Here is a 23929-nt window from a genome sequence, read left to right as displayed (position 1 = left end):
TAAATAGTAACAGAGATGGATATACAGCTAGATGGATAGATATATAGCTAGATAACTTTTATTACTTCAATAGCAATGTTGGAGAAATTCATAGCTGGCCAAAAAAGTTAGGAGATAGCAGATAGATTGAATAAAATATTTCGTCTAAAGTTCCGGACTAAGAATTTAATCTAATCAATGAAATATTGATTTATAGTACAACTTAATATTGTCACCTAACATCAATTCGACTTAATTGCAGCGAATAATATTTGTATAGATCGATAAAATATTTTAACAGAACCACGAAAAAACACGTTTACTGCAGTCAGACTGATTTCATCATCTAAATATTAACCGTGCACAATTTCTATAAGTGATGCTGATTAGAATATTTCCGAGCACAAGAATGTTCACAAGCAATCAATTACTAAAGAAAACTCGCGTGACGTCCTGCGCCGTTGCAAGAAGTATGTTGACTCAAGAACTGTTTGATTATCCTAGAAAACCGACTGAAATATTTATAATTCAATCCAATAAAGACACCAGGTTGCCCCATTCGTTAACCCAATAGAAATAATGGCATAATAAAAATTGTGTGTTGTGTCAAAAAAATTACGGAAACTCGACGCTTTTCAGGCTGCAAGCATCTGAGATTAATTCTGTTAAGAATGTCTCAAACGTGCTGTCTAGAATATTTAAATTGTGGAATCAAAACAATTATTGAACGCGGATCTAAAAAGAGCAACTGAAATTAATCCGGCTCAATTTAATTGGACAAATATTTATCTGTTTATCAGAGAAAAGCTCAGTTATTACAACAATTTTTTAGGAGTTACGTTACTGTGAGATTTTTTAAGTGCCACGAGTGATATCGCTTCATCGATTTCAATCTATTACCTTTGACGATTCGCAGTGATGAATTTCCTCGAATTCTTGGAAACCTTATAATATTTACCAATGATATTAAAGTATTATTGCGATACTTGACCGGGAAAATGTTTTGTCGATTAAATTCAACACACCTATCTACGATTGACTTTCAGACATATATTCCAAACCTTAATACTGCTTGAAACGATATTTTAATTTCCGCACAATTTTCGATCTGCAAAATGGTGGATTTAAAAGATTCACGATTCTTCGATGAGGCACAAGAAAAAAGAATTAATTTTTGGGATTTATCGAATATTACGAAAGAAATATTTCGTTGATGTTAAAACAAATATGGTTTCATACGATGACTGTGATAATTTGTTTATCACTTTTTTTCTGTGATGCAATGAGACTAATTCGTATTATTATATTATAAACAAACAAAAGATTTCTTTCGCCGTGTTCGACCCATTGATTGAAAAAATTCTTTTTTCCTGTCATATAAAATAATTCTTGCCTCATACACAGAAATCAGGGAATCGCGTGGAAGATTTTCTTTTAATTCGACAGCGCTCTGACGAGTCTGAATTATGCGATGAAGAGGTTTTTCAAATGAACAAAAAAAACAAAAGAAAAGAAAAAACATGGATTGATCTCTGTTTTCTCCGTTACAGCGAACGCCGCAGCCGCAAGCTACGTAACTCCTTACACCTATGCAACCCTTCCTGGTGCCGGAGGACTTCCGGGCGCAGGAGCAACGGGAGCAACGTTTCCGGGCTTGCCTTACCAGACGACACCGCAGGAGGCGCGACTCCAATAGAAACTACTTTGTTCGCCAACAGCTCAAGAACTATTTTATAAAATAAAAAAACGTCTCAATTTTCAAATTATGTATTTATAGTCCTTATCGTATAATATTATATGATTAATCATAATATATTACAGATGGCTTGGTCAACGTTATTTGCGCGAAGTCGGGAGGAGCAGATATTATACATATAAGATACTCATATATATATATATATATAAACGTAATATCCGAGAAAAACAAAAAAAAAAAAAAACAATACGGACCGGGAAAACACACTTTTTGGTTCCTATATGTATAATGAAGTTAGGTTTTTAATCAACTTGAGATTTATTTACCGAATCTCGGTATCAATATGATTATTATACACGCGAAAGGCAGTGAGTCGGAAGCTAATCTTTGTTCTAACGAAAGATTTGATCTTGCGTTGTTCATGGGGCTGACTATGTAATATACACGTAGCGTTTTTCAGGAGTGAAAACGCCGAATTGATGAAAAACGCTCGCTATTGACGGCCATTGATTGTTATCCCCATACGTCATATATTTATACACATTTTATAGGTACATAATTATGTCGAATATATATGGTTTGAATTGCTGACCACAGAATGGCTTGTCGTCCGCTACAGTTGAATGCGCATGCGTCACAATCCGAGAGTAGTTGTTTGCCAGGGCGACCAACCGTCGTGAACGTAACCTCAAAAATTTTGTCACTTGTTAGTTGTGTTCAATACCGACAGCTGTAAAAATTTTTAGGTTACCTTCGTGACGGTTGGTCGCCCTAACAAACAACTACTGTTCTCACATTGTAACTCACGCGTATGAAACGACCGAAACAGCAGACTACGGACCATTCTGTCGTTAGCAGTTCGCACTGTATATAGCTAAAGCTGTACGAAGGTTATACGTCTGAATACTTCCAAACGGTGAAATCGCTTCAGCGTCGTTTATACGTGGTCTAATAGTTCCAACGTAATTCGTTTGTTTTTCATTATTATTATTAATATTATTATTTTTACTATTATTATGGCTATGATTATTACTACTACCACCAGAAATGAGTAGAGAGATTTCCAACGCTCGGCTTTTCGTGATACCAGCTAGGCTGGAGCGTCGACGCGACACCTAGGCGGCCACGCACCGAAGGTGGCCCACAATCGTGTGCTAGGCATAGAGTTAGGCGCACTCTCAGAGTATATACAGATATACTCGGTCGATCGAGCAAGTGGTTGCCAATTGCATCCTTGTCCCCGCTCGTACAGATGTTTCCAGGAATGTGCCAGGAATGCAAGAATTGGCATTTTTTTGTTTCAATTATGAATGTCAACGAACAAAATATCTCCAGATTTGATAAATTTTGGATTCAACTGGCGGACGCTGAACCAAAATAATTAACCATTTCCAGCCCGAATACTTTTTTTTTTCTTTTTAATAAATATTATTTTTTTATCGATATGATAATATGTGACGCCTGGTGTTCTCGAATATTTGTACGCGCAGTCTACGGAAAAATATACGAAGCCAGCTCGATAACATTTATGCAAAATGTGCAATGTGCAATGGGTAAGTGGTTGGGGGAAATTTTTTTTTCCTGAACTGAATCTTCCAGAGAACCATCAGCGAATTCCGAGCAAGCTCCGTAAACATACCGAGGAAACGCGCAATCAAGGATGTAGCTGTGGTGGGGCTGACTGGATACCACATGAGGAAAGAGTGATGCGGGACACGCGTTCGATGCCAGTTAACTTTTTTTTTTTTTTAAATTCAATCCGGGCTTCTTTTTTGTATTTTCGGAGAGAAAAAACAAATGAAAGAAAGAAAATTTCGAGAGCCGGTCGATTTTTTCCTTCTTTCCTTTTGCTTTTTCTTTACTGAACCCACCTTTTTTGTAGTGGGGGTAACTCAGAAGAAAGAAAATAAATGAAAGTGAGAGTGGACCGATTTTTTTTTCCTTACATTTCCTTTTATTTCATATTTTTACTTAATCCCGCTTCCTTCTTTGTATTTTTGATAACCGAGAAGAGAAAAAAAAAAATGAAAAAAACAATTCCGAGAGTGTGTAGATTTTTTTCCATTTTTCTTTTTTTTTTGTTTCCTTATTTGGTACCCCGGAAGATAAAAATTTCAGCTATCTCTCTCGCAATCATGTGTCGGCTGATCAATCTACGCGTGCTCTTAGAAAAGAACATGTATATATATATATATGAGCTTTCAATTTTTGGATCCAACATTTTCGGTAGGTAAACGACCAAATGGGGGTATGACAACGCCTAAAGGGAGGAAAATGTTTAATATTCCATATGATCATATATGTGTGTATATATGTCAAGGCGGTAATCTCCTGCCACAGGAAACCTGTACAGTTTTGTTCCCGTAAATTTCGAATTGTTACAACCACGGTAAGTGCAGAGATCGCGCGCACGTTGCGGTTTGTTTTTATCCATTGTTGTATGTTTTTCGACGCAACAAAGCACATACAGAAGTCACTCCTTTATTACGAGATCACGATGTTGAGTATTCGTAACACGAGTTGCGACTGACGATCGAAAAATTGGTAGATAGATTTGAGGGCATCCTTGATCGCATACAAAGTAATACATTGTAAACTTCGTCGTTTCGAGATATATTTCGAGACATACATGCAAAATTTCTCATAAATATTTGAATCGAGAGTCGACCGGCGAAGTCGAAGTATAATGCAAATAACAATAAACCGGGTCGATTGTGATAAAAAAAAAATCAATGAGCTTTCAATTTTTGGATCCAACATTTTCGGTAGGTAAACAACCAAATGGGGGTATGACAACGCCTAAAGGTAGGAAAATGTTTAATATTCCATATGATCGTATATATATTTGATCAGCCGACACATGATTGCGAGAGAGATAGCTGAAATTTTTATCTTCCGGGGTGGGGTGGTTCAGTAAAAAAGGTGGGTTCAGTAAAAAAAAAGAAAAAATCGGGTCTCTGGAAGATTCATTTCGAGAAAAAAAAAATTTCCCCCAACCACTTACCCATTGCACATTGCACATTTTGCATAAATGTTATCGAGCTGGCTTCGTATATTTTTCCGTAGACTGCGCGTACAAATATTCGAGAACACCAGGCGTCACATATTATCATATCAATAAAAAAATAATATTTATTAAAAAGAAAAAAAAAAGTATTCGGGCTGGAAATGGTTAATTATTTTGGTTCAGCGTCCGCCAGTTGAATCCAAAATTTATCAAATCTGGAGATACTTTTGTTCGTTGACATTCATAATTGAAACAAAAAAAATGCCAATTCTTGCATTCCTGGCACATTCCTGGAAACATCTGTGCGAGCGGGGACAAGGATGCGATTGGCAACCACTTGCTCGATCGACCGAGTATATCTATATATACTCTGCGAGTGCGCCTAACTCTATGCCCTCTATGCCTAGCGCACGATTGTGGGCCACCTTCGGTGCGTGGCCGCCTAGGTGTCGCGTCGACGCCTCAACCTAGCTGGTATCACGAAAAGCCGAGCGTTTGAGATCTCTCTACCCATCTCTGCTACTATTATTATTATTATTATTATTATTATTATTATTATTGTGTATCTATTCCTAGCATTTTAATAACGTTAAAACGGTTATATCATTAATTTATTTAGACGATCTGGAACCAGGAGGGCGGACAATGCGATCGAATCTTGAACACACCTATTTCTTTCCACATACTAACCAGACCTCTATATCTTCCCTAATCTTCCCCAAGGAGCCAAAATTGGCGTTTTGGGTGGCACAAGCCCTTTCAAGCCAATCGCCTCCAAAGAGAGATACTAGTTATACTATATTTATAGATGTATGTAACATGTATGTACGGATATATATATGAAAATAAGAATCGGATATACATAGGGTAAATCGTATAAGCGTAAATATATATTCTACACGTACGAATCTAGCCTTACCATATATAATATCGTAGCCTTGTTATTGCCTTAGAATGGATTGCGCAGAATGGTTAGCCCTGCATGTATATATAATATAATATGTTATTAAACATTAATTTGTCAAGTTCATTTTCTTACGCGCGGACAATGTTTTGATCAGAAGCTCAGATAAATGATTATTTTATAGATCATCGGGAGAAACTAGGCGTTTGCAAATAGCTATTGGCACACCTATTTTCTTGTTAATTTGTTTGCTGATCTCTTTTGGTCATTAAGTAAACGCCGTTTTTATTTATTTTTTTTTTCGGCTGTTTCAATCCACTACAACTTAGAAGCGAGATAACAAAAGTATTTCAATTTAAATAATATTCAAAATGCAGACCAAGATTAGGGTTACACTTTGAATTCTGTTTCGATTATTCAGCATATGGCGTTACGACTTTATTGTTTCTAAAAAGCAGACTTGCGTATTATTTGGTGACTTTAAACTCTTGAAATTGAAAACAACAAACAGAAAACGCGATGAATGTGTAATCTATTTTTCTATTTCTGATGCTTAAAGAGAAACATTTTTTAATTGACCTGTGAATATGATGAAAAAGAGAGTTTCCTCGAAATAATAGGCAAGAAAGTTTCAAAAAAAAAAGAAAAAAAAGCGCACTTTGCTAAATTAGATGTCATTTAATTCATCAACGTGTTTTGATTACCCAGATCACAACGGTGAGGTATTATCTGAAAAATAAGAATCGGTGTTACACTGACCAAGGTTGCCTTATATGATATTTATCAGGAAAATGTTTTTCTAAACACAGTGTGTCTTATCGATCGAGGCCTTTTGTCAATCGTTGAGATTTACTCGAATTTTCGTGCGGTAAATTTGTAGAAATGGGAAACGAGTCTAGCTCATTTATCGCTCACAGTTTTGAATTTAAAGCTTGAAATTTGAAATCAATAAACGCGAAAATTTTTGCTTTAATATTGTAAAATTTTTTCAAAACAATAAATTAAAGGATTATCGATTTCGCGTAGCAATAATTTTCTTCCCAGGTGAAATTGTTTCGCAATTTAAAAATAACATCCTATATTCGTAATATGCACAGACGTAATCACGGTGCCTTAACGAGTAATAGGTAACTGTCTTCTAGTGGCAACGAAGCTACACAGAATATGCGTAAAAATTTATCTAACAAAAAAACAAGTATACGCCGTAAACGGCAGCAACCATAATTACGATTCTACAGGCGAATCATCGGTTAGAAGCTAGTCAGAGTGTTATAAAAAAATGTATATATACATGAAATAGACTGCAGAGGAACACGTGTTGAACGAGTTTACGTTGAGAACAATAAGAGGATGTCTAGTCCTATTAACTTATCGTCACGTGGCTAATGATCGCAGATGAATTCTAATTTTAATATGACAGTTCGAGTAAGAGCTTAGTTATTGTGTAGGTCGGATAAAAAGAAAAAATGAAAAAACGAAAGAATTACAGAAAACGAATGAAAGGAAGAAAGCGAAAAAGAAAAATGTCATTGATGGATTATATACAACAGATTACGATTTGAATCAATTGATTATTCAATTAAGAAAAAGTAAACACCGACCACAACAACAACAACAACAACAACAAAAAACAACTGGCAAACATTATAGGAATAAGTACTAATTAATAACTGATTAGATAATTACGATAATAGGAAGATAAATTAACACCACTATTACTATTACTATTTCTACTACTATTATTATTATTATTATTATTATTATTATTATTATTATTATTATTATTGACTATTACTATATTTTTAATAATATTATTGCTATCATTATTACCATTGTTACGTACTTATAGTAGAAGGAGCGGTTGAAGATGCCGTTGAATTCTATTATTATTGAAGAACAACGTTACATAGTACATTATTACATGTTATGAATATGAGGAAGGTAACCGAACTGATAAATTTTGGTTCGATTACACTTCATATCCATATCTCGTATGTATGATATATACTCTTAGTATATTATGTAATAACTATAATATATTATCTGTTATCATCGATATTGTATACTTAATTATACATCTGTATTAGGGTGCTTCGTTTGAGATTACTTTTTTTTTTATTTCACTCCATAGACGAAATATCACTCTAAACATATAACAAAAAATTCCCACCAAAGCCTTAAGCTCTTAATTTTATTTTCAAGTACTCGCTAAATGAATTTGAAATTTTCCCATTTAATTAACACGGAGAAATAATTTTTTTTTTTTGTCAATTATCTATAGCATCGCGAGTTTTCATACTATTTAATTGACCATGGCCGGAAGTTTTAGAGGGAATCTTCCTCTTTAAAAGTTCCTACAGCTGATTTAGGATGTATAAAGTATCTCGCCAGTAAAAAATTGTAAAGTTGATTTTTGTTAAAAAAATTATGGTTTTTTTCATTTTTCTCCTAAACTACTTAAACTATAACAAAATCAACTACTTTGGGCGCCAGACGCGTTAGCGTCGATTTTTAAACAACAATACGAATCAATAAAAATAACACGAAACCGTACGAAAAATAACTAGAGAACCCGTTGTACGGCTGGCTAGGCTCAGGTACTCACAGGAACTGTTAGAGTGGCGGTATTCAAGGCAGCCAACAATAATTACAGAATTGAAGAAAGTAATGAAACAAAGAGTAAACTCAAGTCAGGAAAAATGAACAGGTCAATCGATCGTATATTGTCGAGAAGGTTACAGGGTTGAGACAGGCAAATGAAATGGTATCGAGAGCGGTGGTTAATAACATGAGCAATCGTTGTTCACAAAAATTTCGGTAGAATAGAATTAAACGGTAGCTTTGAAACGAGAGACGGTAGTTAACGGAGAAAAATGAACGTAGGTCGGGAGAAGCGATATAATGCAAGAATTTACTTAAAACTACACGTCACTGGGCGACGCGATCTTACCCAAGTTGCAAATGACGCTACGAAAATCATTATTCTGTCAATTAAAAACGAGAGTGAGAACTTTACTGCAATCAAAGTAACGATAGCTCGGTAGATAATACGACGAATTCACCATAGATTATAACCGGTACGAAAGATTGACATTCGTTAACAATTTGCAAAATCGGTATTACGGATCGGAGGAATACAAAATACAAAATCATGAGAGAGTGAGAATTTCGGAGAGTTCACGAAATAAAGAAATACACTAAATACACCGCAGTTCAAAAGAATCAAGAATAATACGCAGAACTTAACAAGATACAGAGAAAGAAATAACAGGCAAAAATAATGTAGAATTGCCAATGGCGATAGAAAAAAGGTGCGGTGATATTTAGAGGCTGATTCTACGCTCGGTTATACTCCAAGGAACTCGATATGCGATACGATAGGCAGGAAATAAATAAAAATATAATACGCAATAACAGAAATAAAATACAAGGCACACTGCTATTACAAATAATTATGAAACGAAAGGTAAAGCCAACAGGGCTCAAAATACGATAGAAACTACAGAAGCGGACTGATAAAAATTCACAAAAAATCAGAAAATTCATAAATACAAGAAAATTAATTATTCGGCAGTTACGAGGTCGCTCAGACACGAAAATAATTAATTACCGAAATCGTGCAGTCACACGGCGGCTTACTGCAACTCTAATCCGTGGACCACGATTTACACAAAACTGGCATCGCACGATGCAACCAAAGTCGATAAATACAATAAGAAAAAGAATAGAAATCATGAGCAACTTCGTAACGATACGATACAAAGGCAGAAGCCTCACCTTACTGGATGTTCTCAGGCACACGACACTGAATTTAATTTAAATGAAACTTAAAGAAAAACGGGAGAAAAATAGAAATACGGCAGGAAATTTACGGAAACAAGGATGAAGCTAACGGTAGTGCAGCGATAGAGGGTGCGGAGAAACGGTAGATAAGGTAACGATAGAACGAGAGGAAAAGGATCGGTAGCTTAAAACGGGAGAATACACGGATCACTCCGAGTCGTCGGTCAGCGGGTCAGGCGTAGAATAGACGTAGGTCGGAGTCGGCTCGCCGATCTCGTCGCTGCCGTCAGGTGATTCTTCGACCCTTTGATTCGTCGGTTGACCCCCACCGCAAATAGGCCATCCCCCTGTGGCGAATATCGGTTACGGCTTGGTCACGCGTGCTGCTCGTGATTTCGTCATTCACACCAACTCGTACGATTTATTAGCTGCTTTGGTTCACTGTCCAGGTTGCCTGTCATCGGGGACTTCTTTGACAGAGGCATACACAGGGTGCCTCTCGGTCAGAGTTACCGAGTGGAGAGTGACGCCTCGTTCTTTACTTCCACCGGCTTTTCTACAGGCAGTAGCCGGCTACCTATATCTGAGGTCATGCGGTCAGACGGTTGGCTAAACCGTGGACCATGACCCACACGATCAGTCCTTGCCGACAGGAAGGCTGCGTCGATCCTCGGAACGATGGCTTTGTCAATCCGGACGTAGTGGTTTGGGGTCCTCCGGCACCAGGCCGGTAAGTCGGAAGATGGCAGGCTACGGTCTTCACGCCGCCCTTACGGCATCCTATAGAGGGGGCGGCTGGTTCCTCCTTGAGGAGCGGCGCCCTCGGCCGTCGGGAGGATTTTTATCTTCCCGGTTCTAAGACGGTTTTGCACTGCTTGCCCGGTATAGACAAGGTAATAGTAGAAGGGAGGGGTCGTATCCAGTAGATAAAACACAAGAAACAGGTAAAGCAGTGATATTATCAAGTATATTAACAAATCAAATGAATTAATAACAGCCGGAGGAAAGTTGCGAGAAAGAATTAACAAATGAATAATATGTTGGTGAGATAAGCGAGAGGTAGGTGGATGTTTGCGATACTATGGTTCGAGATAACAATCAGTAAGGTTTCAGGGTAATCAATCGGAATAAGCTAGCATGCAATTCACAATCTAACATACTTAAATTACGTATTAATAATGCAAGCAAAAACAAAATGATATAGCGGAGCAATAGAAAATCATAGTTAAATATAATGTTTAAAGCGAGATAGCAAAATGAGAAGCACAAAAGTTAGTTGAAATAATGAGAGCGACGAGAATTATAAGGATTCCAAGAATTACAAGAATTATAAGAATTATACGAGGTATAGAGATTGTAACAGTTATCGAATTACCGCAATTATCTGAAATACAATATGTGTGAGAACTATACGAATTATAAGAACTTGAAGGACAAGCTCAGTCAAATCATTATTTGAATTATAGCGGAAAGAGATACACAGATACAACCAATCAAGTAATCGGGTTGAGAATTATTGTCACAGAAATTAGACAGAATACGTAGTCTCTAGTTTGCGGTATGTGCGATACGAAGAGGGATAACGAACGGAACAGCGAAAGATATTCTTGTTATTAAAAAGAGAATTAACATGCAGCATACGATAAACAGGGAGACTACGGACGACTACGATCGGCGGTATTAGCGAAGAGAATAGTGAAAGAGGTGTTAATCAATACAGCGCAATGCTCCAAAGTCGAAATAACGGCGAAGGAACTCACTAAGGTTAATTAATCAGAGAGAATCGGTAAAGAAACGGTTACTAGTTAACCAGAAGAAACAGAAAGAAACAGTAATACTCGACACTTGATGTGAGGGTTTATAAGTTATCAGTTATCGTTCACTATAGAGAATGAGAAATAATTAAACTCAGAATAAGCTAATTCAAACAAACAAAAACAAGACGAAAAACAACCGTCGGCAAAATTGATACAATAGAACAAAATAAAAAAAAAAATTATAACAATAATAATAATCTAAAATATCTCGACTATCAGAGATCGCGTATCTTCACTTCTGAGACTTGTTATTCATATATGGTTTTTTTCATACACGTAATTTAAATTAAAGTTTGTACCGTGCATTTCATCGTTAGTCTTCTACTGATTAGAGGTCAAGAAAATTTTAAGCATTTCTGAACCGAATCAAACCTTTTAAACCAGCCGAAAATTTTATTGCATAAATTAATTGGTGATGCGATGAAAAATCGTCGGCTTATTTTCACGCAGACTGTAAATTGAGACTTTGGCAAAGAATGTTCTTCTACGATTTAATTACACTTAGCATAAATTGTGACGACTTTGGAATCGGCCAGACAAGGTCTTTGTCAAAAGAGAAGAAAAATTTATTTCTTTGTACGTGAACAAATCCTCGTGACTTTCGGCGACATGTAATTATATGGTAAGATATTGATGAGAGCAGGAAGATCGAACGCGAAAATCCCCCCCCCCCCCTCGAGCATATCCCACAGGTTATACATACGTACCTGTAATTTATTTTTCAATACAAGAAACAATATTCTATTCGTTTTTAAGCTGTGATCGTAAGATTTCTTTCTTATGATGACAAAAAAAAAATTTCATCCGATAATGATTCCTTCCACCTTGATTTTACATTAAAACAATCATTACAGCATAAATTTATCTGTTCTACTTTGAAAAATTTCTGAAAATTTCAACGAGTTATCAATGTCTTGTGACAGAAAAAAACAAAAAAATGCTGAAGCATGTTCGCGGATTCTTGTTATTCACTGATCGTGGATTTTGCAATATTTCCGTTCAATTTTTCGCACACAATACTTGTGACTTCTCCTGCATCGGCAATTCGGTGATAGCGTAAATACAATTGTCCGGAAATATTTGCGATCCGATAAGGATACGATTATCTCCAACATCTGATCCCTGATATATTGCTGCATTGCCGAGGAGTTTGTCATCGCGTGAAATTTCACGCCATATGGCGCACGGACTTCAAAAAGCCTGATTCATTATTTTTCTCCCGTCGGTCTGTCTGGTCCGACGAACTCTCAGTTCAACGTTTTCTCGATCTAAAGATAATCGTGTGCTTATATATCAACGCAACAGCTCGGCGTCGCGACGCTCAGACTAAATCTTACTTTTCCCTCCGTATAGCGAGAGAACAGCGAACGGAACGTCAGGCCAAAAATAGCAATTTCCTTAGTGAAAAATTTCACCAAGGATATAAGGTGTATGTGTGTTGGTATAAACAGGCGGGAACGAGGATCTTTCGTCAAGTCTTATTAAGATGACGCGTACGACAAAAGATCGAGAATTTCAGAGCTAAGACTTAGGCGGAATGTATTCTCGGAAAAAGGGAAATATAGTTTTACACGACGTACTTATACACTGACGAAACAATCGGTGTAATTATTTGTAATTGAATTGAGTAGATTGATTACAAAATTAGATGCGACTTTCAAGGTGCATAAACGAAAGTGTATAATAACAACAAAATTGAGATTGACCATTTTATCGCACTAATGCGATACAATTTTTCCTCTTTTTCTTTACAATATCAATTCAAATCTGGCAATGAAATACGATTTTGCCATGCGATATGTATTTGGTGTTAGTCAATGGTCAAAAAATTGGAGGGATCCTCGGTATGGAACGCGTTACTAATAGGTATTAAAAAGCCAGTTTCATCATCTGCCGAATCTTTACTTTGAGAAAAATCCAGAGAATAACCAGCTCTTGTTTCATTTCAACTCGCTGCTGTATAAAAGAAATGAATTGGAGCAAATTCGTATAACACAAGTTGATGTGTCAAGAGTTTGAGAAACGATTTTATAACTGGCATGTCCATAATGATTGAACTCTGGTATTTTGAAACGGATTCTAACGTTTTTCGACTAATTTTGACTCCTATAAAAATCTCCAGCGATCATGTGGACATTTTTTCTTATAAATAGCCACAAAGTTGATTAAAAATACAGATTTGCGTAAGTCTGGTAGGACATATATTCGTCAAGAATTATATCGCGCGTTATAACTATACTATACTGTGACGTAACATTTTATGAATGTCTTTTTAGACAATTTCTGGGGTTCTGGTCAAGAGGTAAACGAGTTCAGAAATATTAGCATCGGATCAAAATCACTAGAGGCTATAATCATTTTGAAATTTCTGATTGTAAAACTTTCTCCATCTGTCGAAATATTAGCTTATGTCATTTGACTTTCCTTTGATTCATTTCTACTACATAGCAATAACGTTGTTCCAATCGCAATTACTATATAATTGACAAAACTATTATGGTTAGAAATTTTTGAACGTCTTTCTCTCTCTTCCCAATTTTTTATTCACGATCAGACAATTTTACGAGTATAATTAATCTACGCGAAACGTCAAACCTCAGTTGCAGATGTTTTTCTCGGATTTGAATAAATGAATACTTTTTCATTAAAATGACGTCCAAAAATAAAAGAAATTAAATTGCATAATAATTATTATGTAGGAAATATATAAAATAAATGATTGTGATCAACTCTAAATTATCGAAAGGAGAATAATAAAAAAAAAGAATCGTCCGAATCAAGTATTTCAATGCAAAGCTCAAATCACATAATTTAACGCGACGCATCGCATCTCAAATGAGAAACGGGGTCAACCACCCCTTGACTCCTTGTCCACCCCACCCAGAAAGCGGTCCGAATCGTCGTCTACATTGCCGACAGAGTTTCCAGATTGGATGCGAACCAATAGGCACAATGATCCTAGAAGCGAGGCGTAATTCGCTGGGCTTTCGCGAGATAGAGCCACCGGTGAACGAATCGGACGATTTGGTGGGAAAGTTAAACAGTTTAATTTATTGGAGGGGGAGTATAGATAGAGGTATGACCCCCCCCCCCCCCCCCCCCCCAGTTATACCGCGTTTATTCGTGCAATCAAACTGTGCCAACTGCAAGTGACATTTGGATCGACCGATCCAGCCTCTGCTGCCGAACGCACCTTGTTAGCCAAAAGGAAGGACGCTGGATTCTGCGGTCCTGAATCTATGGAACAAGGAGTCACATCCCCTTGACGAGTTGAGAAAAACGAGGTAAGTCCTGTCGGCCGAAAATTCGAACCGATTTCAGTTTATTACAGCATGAAATCTAAGAGATTAATATCGAGCCTTGGCATCGCGGTGCAGAAAAGATAATCAAAGATGCTTTACCGATTTCCGTGTTTCGAGTACATCGACCTCGACGCGATTTGGATCTTCTACGTCGACGTCTAAGACTCGAAACTGGGAAACGGACACGCGACCCAATCGAATGATCCGACGCAGGTACATATTTCAGAGTTCGAATTTCGAACCTGTTGAAACCGGTAAAAGGGTCGGGCAGCGTGCCAAGCCTGTGAATTGCCGTTCAGTTCCGAACAGGAGCATGACACTCGGGCTTCCGATTACGTAACGAACCAACGCCGGCAGGTGTAAAATCCGTGACACGTCGATTCTCCCACACAGAAAGAAAGGAATATTCGGAACTCTGCATTGCGAAGGTCGGAACGACCAAGAGCCGAAGAGCCGAAGAGCCGAACGATTACGATCGCAATCGCGGATCCGATAACCGGTTTCAACGATAAGATTGAAAAGCAGCGTGTGTGTAATGCTGATAATCCCGGGTGCCGTAAGCCCGTTGAAGAGGGGATTTGTAAGCGGGAAAATTGACGCTGTTGTACCCACGTTATAGACTCGAATGCCTCGGTGAAACGCTTTAAACTAGTCAAGGCCCGAGTCTGTGCGAGGACCGTTTAGGCCGCATAACAGCCTTTATACTACACGGCATTCGTCAGGATGGAGTCGATGTAGGTACCTATTATTGTGTCTGCTTTAGACGACAGCTTCATTTTCTTCCATGTCATTTCGCGTCGGCTTACCTTTTGCCGATTTTCTGACCATCCGCGCGGATAAGTTATCGATGATTATGATTTAGCGCGAGGCGAAGTTGAATCATCCAGTATGAAATAACGAGGTTTGGTTGCAACGTTGAATACGTGAAAATCTGGACTGCCGATGATGAGGAAAAAATGCACTGTTCTGATTTATACCATTGAAGTTATAACGATCCAGGTCACTGCTATGATTACGAAGAACAAACATTCGATAAAAAATATAATGTGTAGTATCACTGTGACATGCTATATTTGTTTTCTTTACGCGATAGTTTTGTTCTTTTTTGTTATTGTAATGATCCTCCCCCCTCTTAAGCTTGAAGAACAGGTTAACAATTGTACACTTCGAAAAAAATATTTATTCCAATCTACCAAATTTTAGTTTCACCGGTCACGTTGCCGTTAAACGAGTGTTTTTGTCGATTGAATTCGTGGGATTGGTCCAATTGCAAACATATGCACAAATAAAGTAATAATTAAACCGGGGAAGAACATTGTCATGCGGCCATGTGATGTATGAGAATTCTCCATTCAACTGCTACATTATTTTTCCAGTTGTTACATCTGAACATTTTTAATCCCTGAGTTAAACGTGTCAATGCACCGAGTGTAAGTTAACTTTGAATTTGATCCGAGTGCCTTGAAACAGGCCACAAATGTTCTTTACGTATGGTCAATGTATTAATGAAGTTTGAGAAAAAACATTGGAGCTAATCGATCCTCACAGAATTGTGACAAAATTAACGTCACTGAATATGCCGCCGGCATTGCCGGACATAATCCTAGCCAGAGCTTGCAAGTAGGTGAAACAACCAATTCGCGTAAAAAATCGAAATTAACAACGAAATTACAACATGTTGAGACGTCAATTGTTCACTAGAATGTAGAGCTACTTGTTGTTATAATAAAATGTTCATGCTGCCTGCTTTTATTCCACAGAATGTCCGCTCCAAATCTGCTTGAAACCGTATTTAATCTGACGTCTAAGACTTGGATGAACAATCATCCGCAGTTTGATAGAGTATATTTACTTGGTATCTTTTCACTTAGCTATTTGCTAATCTAAACAATGAGCTTGTAGTTTTGCTTGAAACCGTATTTAATCTGACGTCTAAGACTTGTATGAACAATCACCCGCAGTTTGATAGAGTATATTTACTTGGTACCTTTTCACTTAGCTATTTGCTAATCTAAACAATGAGCTTGTAGTTTTGTTCATCTTTTATTTTTAACAAACTCAATTTCCCATCCATCGTTCACCTATTGAAAGGTGCAATTAATCTTGACCTTTAAAAGCTCCCTGTAATCGTCTCGATATATAAATGATCATTAACGCGACAAGACTACTAATGAATGGTAGTCTGGTGAAAATTATCACCCACTATGACCAAAATATTGCGTCAATTATAAACAGCATCGTGCCGAATCAACGAATCTTTGCGAGGATTACCAACAAACCACGAATCACACTGTTCATGACTCATCTTCGAGCACGATCGAAAATGCTGATTGTGAGTGAAACAAAATATTAAATATAACAAAATATTTGAAGAACGTATTACAAGGTGGACTTAGGCGATGGTGAGTCGTCAAAAAGGTCGGATAACCGATTTAGTCAGGCCTGAACGTAGTTATCTTCGGATTTTACAGGCATTCTGATTGGCGCTACACAAACCTTTTGACCATAACTGTATTGTGACAGCGTTTTGTATCCAGTGAAGATCAGAATACGCTGGAGTCTAAATAGTTGCCGGCAACTGCAGGGTCGATAACCCGACACATTCGATCGGAGACGTAAAGCTGTTACGTAACGTTCAGAATCTTGCCATTTCGTTTTGGTGCGGTAACTTTGAGTAATTTTATTTCGGTCTGCACAGATCGGTGTGGTCGCAGTGATCAATTATGGCCGGGGAACGTGACTGCGGAGTCTTCGGATTCTACCCCCGATGGCTCAGGGGGAAAGCGAACTTCAAGTCCTTCATGGCCGTCTATTCGCTTCTTGGCACCGTGCAAGCGATGTCCTTCATCTACATCACCGTCACTCTAACCACCCTTGAGAAAAGGTTCAAAATTCCCAGTCGCACTACAGGTGAGATATTCCTAATTTCTGTCCACTATTTTGGGGGTGTTTTTGAATAAGTGGAGCGTTCCGAGTGATTCATTGATTCAGTCGCAGTAAAACCAGTTTCATAAATGATTGTGTAAGCCACCGTTTTCGATTGGATTAATTTGGTTTGTAATTTAAATTTCCATCTTGTTTATCTTCATAGATGATCGTCACATTTCGTGATAAATTAAAATAGTAGTAAAAAGACTGAAATCTTCCGAAAGTCTTTTTTGCATTGCGTGGAAATATACAATTAAAACGAAGTGGTTATACCGGTTATTACGAGGTGTAAAAGTTTCAGCTCTGTTTCGCTTTGCAAACAGCGTAAACTAGTGCAGAAAAATTCGATTGATACGATCTTGATAAAACAAATGTATTTCTGGTACTCGAAAAATTCCACACTCGAGATTGATCAATAGACACGAACCAATCTAGAATCTAGCTGCTGAAAATACAGTATATGAAAATATACAGGAACTTTATCATTCGCGAGTATTGCTCATAGATTAGATAGTCATTGTATGAATGCGACGCCATAGAGTGTCTGTGTATATGCGCCATTTCCACACATAATTGCGGAGAGATACGACATAATTTGATGATCAAATGAGAAAGAAAGTTCAAGACTAAAATAATGCGTTGGTGAGTTAAAAATCTACATTTCTTAACATTTAACCAAAAAAATAGCGAAGCTTCCCTTCGAAGTAAAAACTTTGGTTTTATAATAATAGTATCAAAAGTTATTCACAAAACAACGATTAGATTCTGTATTGATCAGTCTCAATCCGTATATTGTACATGTATATGATATTCGGACAGGAATTGATAATGTGAAAACAGAGCACTTGTTTGGGTATGGATTTTTTCGTCTAAATGCAAGTCACGGATAGCAAGCATTACACAAAAGTACATCCGAAGAGGCGCGTAATAGCCATTGTTTTTCACCTCTCGTTCAAACAAGTCGACTTGTTTATTCAACTAAGCCCAATCCCGTTACGCAATTCAACAATGATCATGGTAATAGGAAATCACAATCAGTGAACGCAAAAAGCGCATTGTAAACGCGAAAAATATCGCAAACAACAATTCGCGATGTAGAACAAGCCCAGTTCGTGCATGTAGCCCATACGTCAGAGCCTCTATTCATCGCTCCTTCATATCGTCAGCGATTTATCCGTATTCGAAACCAGTACGAAAGTTATTCTCGTAACGTAAGAAACATTGTCGCAGATAAGTAATCGTCACAAGTGGATGTTGCTATTAACAACCGAATGGCATATGTGTCGGTATAGTTCCGATCACCTCGCATTGCACTTTATATATATTCACCTGCGAAAAATGGATCGATCACGCGTATAGCAAGAGGAAGGGAACAACAAAGAAAAGAAACGATACGTGCCGTGGTCCACTTTGAAATGTTGACTGTTGCCCGACATTGCGCAGTAATCGAAACCGATAATGAAATATCATCTGGTCTGGAAGTATTCTAGATTTTTCAGGGATCCGTCAATGCGAAACCTAGCGAAGTCACTTAACCAATGAAAACAAGTTAAAACCGCAGCCGCGCACTATGCGGTTCATTTTTCTCCACCGCAAGTGTAAATATATATATATATCAGATACCAATACGCGGTCGGATAAGCATCGTACCTTGGGATAAATACTTGGTCTGAAAAGTGTTTGGGAATCATTGTGTGTGCAGTGTACAACCATCTACAGCACAGACGCTCGTTACCAACACTAATTAAATCAGCAGGTGGTAGCAGTATGTACGCTAGTCCGAAGATATCTTATCAGAGTCAACTATCGGCTTCCAAGAAAATGACTTCTGAGTAAATTTGAATCGTTGTTTACTGCGTAATTGAAAATACGATGTCTATAAAATTCTCGATGCTTGTCGTCTTTCGTTTTTTCTTTTATCTGTCTGCTGACGGAAAATCTCCTCCATACCCAGTAACCTTACAATATCGTTGCGAAATTTCTACGCCAGTCGCGACTAGTTCGACCTCGACACGTTTTCAACATCATAATGAATTTCAGGTATCATGCTCTCCGGAAACGAGGTATCCCAGGTCCTCTCCATCGTCCTGATCTACTACGGAGGGTCCGGCCATCGTCCAAGGTGGATAGCAGTCGGTGTCGCCCTCAGCGCGTTGTCCTGCTTGGTCCTGGCTCTGCCGCACTTCATATATGGGCCGGGAAAGGACGCGCTGGCTCTGACCAAGGAGTACCTGGACCACAAGGTGCTGAACACCTCCTCAAATCCCACGGAGGTGTTCGTTTGCTCGAGGACGACGGGGACGGAAATCTGCGACGAGGACTCTCTCTTGGACGTCAGCCTGCTGCCCAGGGTCCTGATCTTCCTGTCTCAGTTCATCCTTGGCATCGGCACCACGCTCTATTACGGCCTGGGTCAGACCTACATGGACGACAATACGAAGAAGAAGAACACTCCGATGCTACTGGGTAAGGATCGTGCCGTCGCCAATTAGAGGAGCAGTTACAGCTCACAGACCTTGCGGGCGAAGGTTGGATGTGTTCTCGAAAGAAGCACCCGAAAGAGCACAAGATTAAAAGTTGTCAACATGATGTCTGAACGATGGATTATGAGCCGTATTTTGAAGTCTGACGTCGCTAAAGACTTCTTTTCGACATAAAGATGTCTGTTCGAGGTCAAAGAATGGGTGAAAAGAAATCTTATCATCTGTTTCAAGACTTTCTGTTTTGTCTTGTCCGTATCTTGACTTGCTGTTTTTTAAAATCCTTATCGATTATTACTGATATACATTATATGTGTAATATGTATCTTCTTGAAGAGCGGTAATTATTTTTCTTGAATGAATTATACACACGATATCCTATCTTCGATACTCCTGCATATTAAATGAAAGCCGGTGATCGTTCCAACACGTGGCGAGGGCGTGTGAGATAGGTTTGACCTTGGCAAGTAGATCATTAGGTATATAATAAGTACATGGACGCTCATACTTGACGAGATCGGTATCAGGTGGTTGGCTGATTTCAAGTGGGTCGTCTGCCGAGGTTCGGCCTGATTACACAAAAGTATTAAATCTTATGGATCTGAACCGCGAAAATCATTCAAATTTGCCGCGTCACTTCTCTGGTGAAAGATAAACGCTTATCACGTAGATAACCTTTTGCTAATATCCGAATAATCGTTAACCTTTGGCTTGTATTTCGATAATTAAGAGTTTCGCGTAATTACCATTGAAGTTTTTTTCCTTTACGGGGTAACGTAAGTTATAAAGTTCGTCTTATGAAGTTCAGACTATCATTTCTCTATGGCTGAAGTTACTATATTTTACAGCAGCATTTCTGTAAATATTCTGAAGTCAATTATACGATCGACTTACCGTCGTCAAACACACTATAATTTGACATCCCCTCGGGGAACTACGTACATTTTATAATCTCGTCAATTAGAATGTTCAATAGATGTTTGATTTCAGTTGTAACAGGAATCATTTTTATTCACCAGGATTAGCGTTTGGTTTGAGAACGCTGGGGCCGGTAGCCGGGTTCTTGCTTAGCTATCTTTGCCTGAGACTGTACATTGACCCTTCCCTGCACCCTGTTATAACACCAAGCGATCCAAGATGGTTAGGAGCTTGGTGGCTGGGTTGGATCATCCTCGGCGTCACGATGGGAACGTTCGCCATTCTGGTAGCGCTCTTCCCCAAGGAACTGCCAAAGCGGGAAGAAAAAGTTTCCACCAAGGTGCGTGGAAGAGTTGATGTCGTTAATATCATGTCGTGATTTTTGTGTGGAAAATATTAAAGATATTTCACACTGATCTTTAACTTTCGTATGATAACAGGATGGCGAAATTCCGCTGAAACTGGATTTGTCAAGCGATATCAAAGCTCCGCCACAGCCGCAAGATGCGAATAAACCCGAAGAGTGCAAACCGGATCGAGTTGTCGCGATGAAAAATTTTCCCAAGGCCTTGAAGAGACTGCTTACGAACAAACTTGTATGTTTCAACAATATCAGCGCGGTCTTTTACATTCTTGGAGCATCGGGTTACATCACTTTTTACTCTAAATACATGGAGATTCAGTATGGAACATCCGCTGGCGGTGGCACAGTTCTTGCAGGTGACCTAGTACTTCAATTATCGTTTAATCATGTACATACTTAAGGCAATGACTCGAAAGCAATCAGTTCTATGCCTGAAAAATCCTTAACTTTGTTACACTTGTGTGACAATAACGTGAAACGACAGCAAATTGTTGTTTCCTCTGTACGTGCAGGAAAGTCATCGGAAAGCTGTTTATCATAACGAGGGGTCACTTTGAAACAAATTACGACATTGCGACGCAAAAATTGTAATTTTACGTGTCACGTTCGTTCATCAAAGATCTCGCAGGTATGTGAGAAAATTCAGGAAATCTCACACACTTGATGAGGTGTCCTGGAATTGTGCAGACTTCATCTAAAATTTATAAGACATAATATTCTATGAGATTCTATCGGGTTTCACAATATTTTGCGTGAGACTTAATAGAATTTCCGGAACTTTTAACAGTTCCGAAGCGTTTTATGAGGCTTGGCAAGGACTTGACGTGCTTTCACAGACTTTCATGGAAAATGATGGTTTTGTGTAGATTTTGTGACACTCAAATGATTCCATGGAATTTCGTAAAGCTTCGTAAGGTTTTCCAGATTTCATTCTCCACATCATAGAGACCATGTCTATAACCAATACGCGTTAACAACCATGCTTATTCGTTGTGTAGATATACATTCTGACTGTTTGTGACTTTGATCATATTCTTGTCTCACAAGTGACACTGAAATTGTTTTCAGCATCGTATGTAACAAGAATAGGAAAAAAATGAATGGGAACCACATAAATACGAACTTTTTTTTCTATATGGCATGCGTTTGACGGACAATCTTCGAGGACACGAATGATCACGATAGAGAAAATACGCGTGACTTCAGCCTACGAATTCCTGTCCAATTATAAAATTGATGAGGACGTCTCTTCTCTTCTGTTTCAGGACCATTATCTTTGTGCGGAATGGTGATAGGTTTCGTGGGCTCGGGAATAGTGATCAGTAAGTACAAGCCAGGTCCCAGGCTCCTTCTCGGCTGGAACGTGATAGTGGGTTGTTGCTACCTGGCCGGAATGGTGACATACTCCTTCCTGGGGTGTCCCGACTCTGGCGTACAAGGAGTAGACATGGAAACCTCAACGTAAGCCATGAATAGATTAGGGCGTCTCTCAAGATGCGAACTTTGACCGGTCGCCGAACCTGAGTGTTCAATTCTCTTCGCAGGTTAAACCTGACTGCACCATGCAACCAGGACTGCACCTGCGAAGGTATCAAGTACTCCCCGGTCTGTCACGTACCTAGCGGAACAACCTTTTTCTCCGCGTGTCACGCCGGGTGCAAGACGATGCTGAACAAAAATGAGTTCGGTGATTGTTCATGCGCAATTGGATTAGGCAGTTTGGAATACGAGGGCCAAACTCCTTCAGCTCCCACGCCAGTTCTGCCGGAAAGCCAAGCACAATCGAATCAGTCGTCCTCGACGATTGATACCGACAAAGTGGTCACGGCTGGACCTTGTCCGAGAAATTGTGACGGGCCATACACGTGGTTCGTTGTGATAACTTGCCTGATGCAGGTAATCGGCTGCTCGGGCAAGATAGGGAATGTCCTGGTGAATTACAGGGCTGTGGAGAAGGAGGACAAGAGCATCGCCCAGGGATTCTCCCTCATGCTTATATCCCTCTTCGCTCTCATACCCGGGCCCATTATATACGGCACGGTTATCGACTCGACGTGTCTTATTTGGAATGATTCCTGCGGGGAAAGGGGGAACTGCTGGTTCTATCACAAGGACGACTTCCGTTACCTGTTGAACGTCTCCGCGATTGGTGAGTGACTTTACGAGTCGACGTGGTTTCGACGATACGGCAGTAGTCATTTTTAATCCAACCACTATTCCAGGCTTCATCGTGATAGGCATCGCCTTCGACAGCGCCGTTTGGTATCTGGCCAAAAATTTAGATTTGTACGGGTCGGATGAGGTGGACCAGCGGCGGGAGTTCGTCAAGGGTGAAAGTCCTGCGCTACCGGTCGGTAAGAGCGACGCCGATAGGAACCAAACGGTTAGTTCAAATCAGAACTCGGGGCAAAACGTGACGTAAACACTGCATTTCTCGATTCGAGCAGTGACTGAGCAAATTACGATAAATAAATTACACTGCACTACTAACAAAAATGATCGCTGAGGTTTCGAGGTCACTCGTTGCAGGCCGACTGCAGGTGACGTACGTCGCGATGCACTCTCATTATAGGTAACGAAGCTTACACGAATATTACAGGTACTGTATAATATGTGAAGGAGAAACACAATCTTTTGTAAATAAAAGTTAATGAATATTTTTCATAATTTACCAATCGTAATTTATTTTTTATTCTCTCGGCTCTTAGTCCGAGCTCTCATTACGAGGGTAGTTTTTCATCGAGAAAAACG

General features: G+C 38.8%; 2 protein-coding genes across 8 annotated transcripts in view; both read left to right on the top strand.

The window, feature by feature from the left end:
- Positions 1–1742, top strand: part of LOC124303358 (RNA-binding protein 24-like) — a 35170-nt gene extending 33428 nt beyond the window's left edge. For all 4 annotated transcript variants that reach the window (XM_046760459.1, XM_046760456.1, XM_046760457.1 and 1 more), the window contains one exon: positions 1530–1742. In XM_046760459.1, the coding sequence (XP_046616415.1) occupies positions 1530–1675 (146 nt within the window). In that variant the 3' untranslated portion in view covers positions 1676–1742. The remainder of the gene's footprint in view (positions 1–1529) is intronic.
- A 12573-nt stretch (positions 1743–14315) lies between these two features.
- Positions 14316–23824, top strand: LOC124303351 (solute carrier organic anion transporter family member 74D). 4 transcript variants are annotated; one of them, XM_046760444.1, is made up of 8 exons: positions 14316–14470; positions 17187–17398; positions 19457–19882; positions 20916–21154; positions 21255–21534; positions 22444–22639; positions 22723–23327; positions 23401–23824. In XM_046760444.1, exons 2-8 carry the CDS (start codon positions 17212–17214, stop codon positions 23598–23600), a joined length of 2133 nt encoding a protein of 710 aa, XP_046616400.1. In that variant the 5' UTR covers positions 14316–14470; positions 17187–17211; the 3' UTR covers positions 23601–23824. The 4 variants fall into 4 exon arrangements, with proteins under 4 accessions (XP_046616400.1, XP_046616401.1, XP_046616402.1 ...); XM_046760445.1 differs by having other exon boundaries at positions 17178–17398; XM_046760446.1 differs by lacking the exon at positions 14316–14470 and adding an exon at positions 15118–15222.
- The last annotated feature ends 105 nt before the right edge of the window (positions 23825–23929 follow it).

The sequence above is a fragment of the Neodiprion virginianus genome, chromosome 4 (assembly GCF_021901495.1).
Source record: "Neodiprion virginianus isolate iyNeoVirg1 chromosome 4, iyNeoVirg1.1, whole genome shotgun sequence".
Classification (NCBI taxonomy): Eukaryota; Metazoa; Arthropoda; class Insecta; order Hymenoptera; family Diprionidae; genus Neodiprion; species Neodiprion virginianus.
This window is presented reverse-complemented; position numbering and strand designations above follow the sequence as displayed.

Bases quoted from the DNA above. Each gene is read 5' to 3' on its own strand.
- LOC124303351 (XM_046760444.1), top strand. From the start codon at position 17,212: ATGGCCGGGGAACGTGACTGCGGAGTCTTCGGATTCTACCCCCGATGG. The intron at 21,155-21,254 runs GTGCGTGGAAGA...GTATGATAACAG, and splicing joins AAGAAAAAGTTTCCACCAAG to GATGGCGAAATTCCGCTGAA. The intron at 23,328-23,400 runs GTGAGTGACTTT...CCACTATTCCAG, and splicing joins GTTGAACGTCTCCGCGATTG to GCTTCATCGTGATAGGCATC.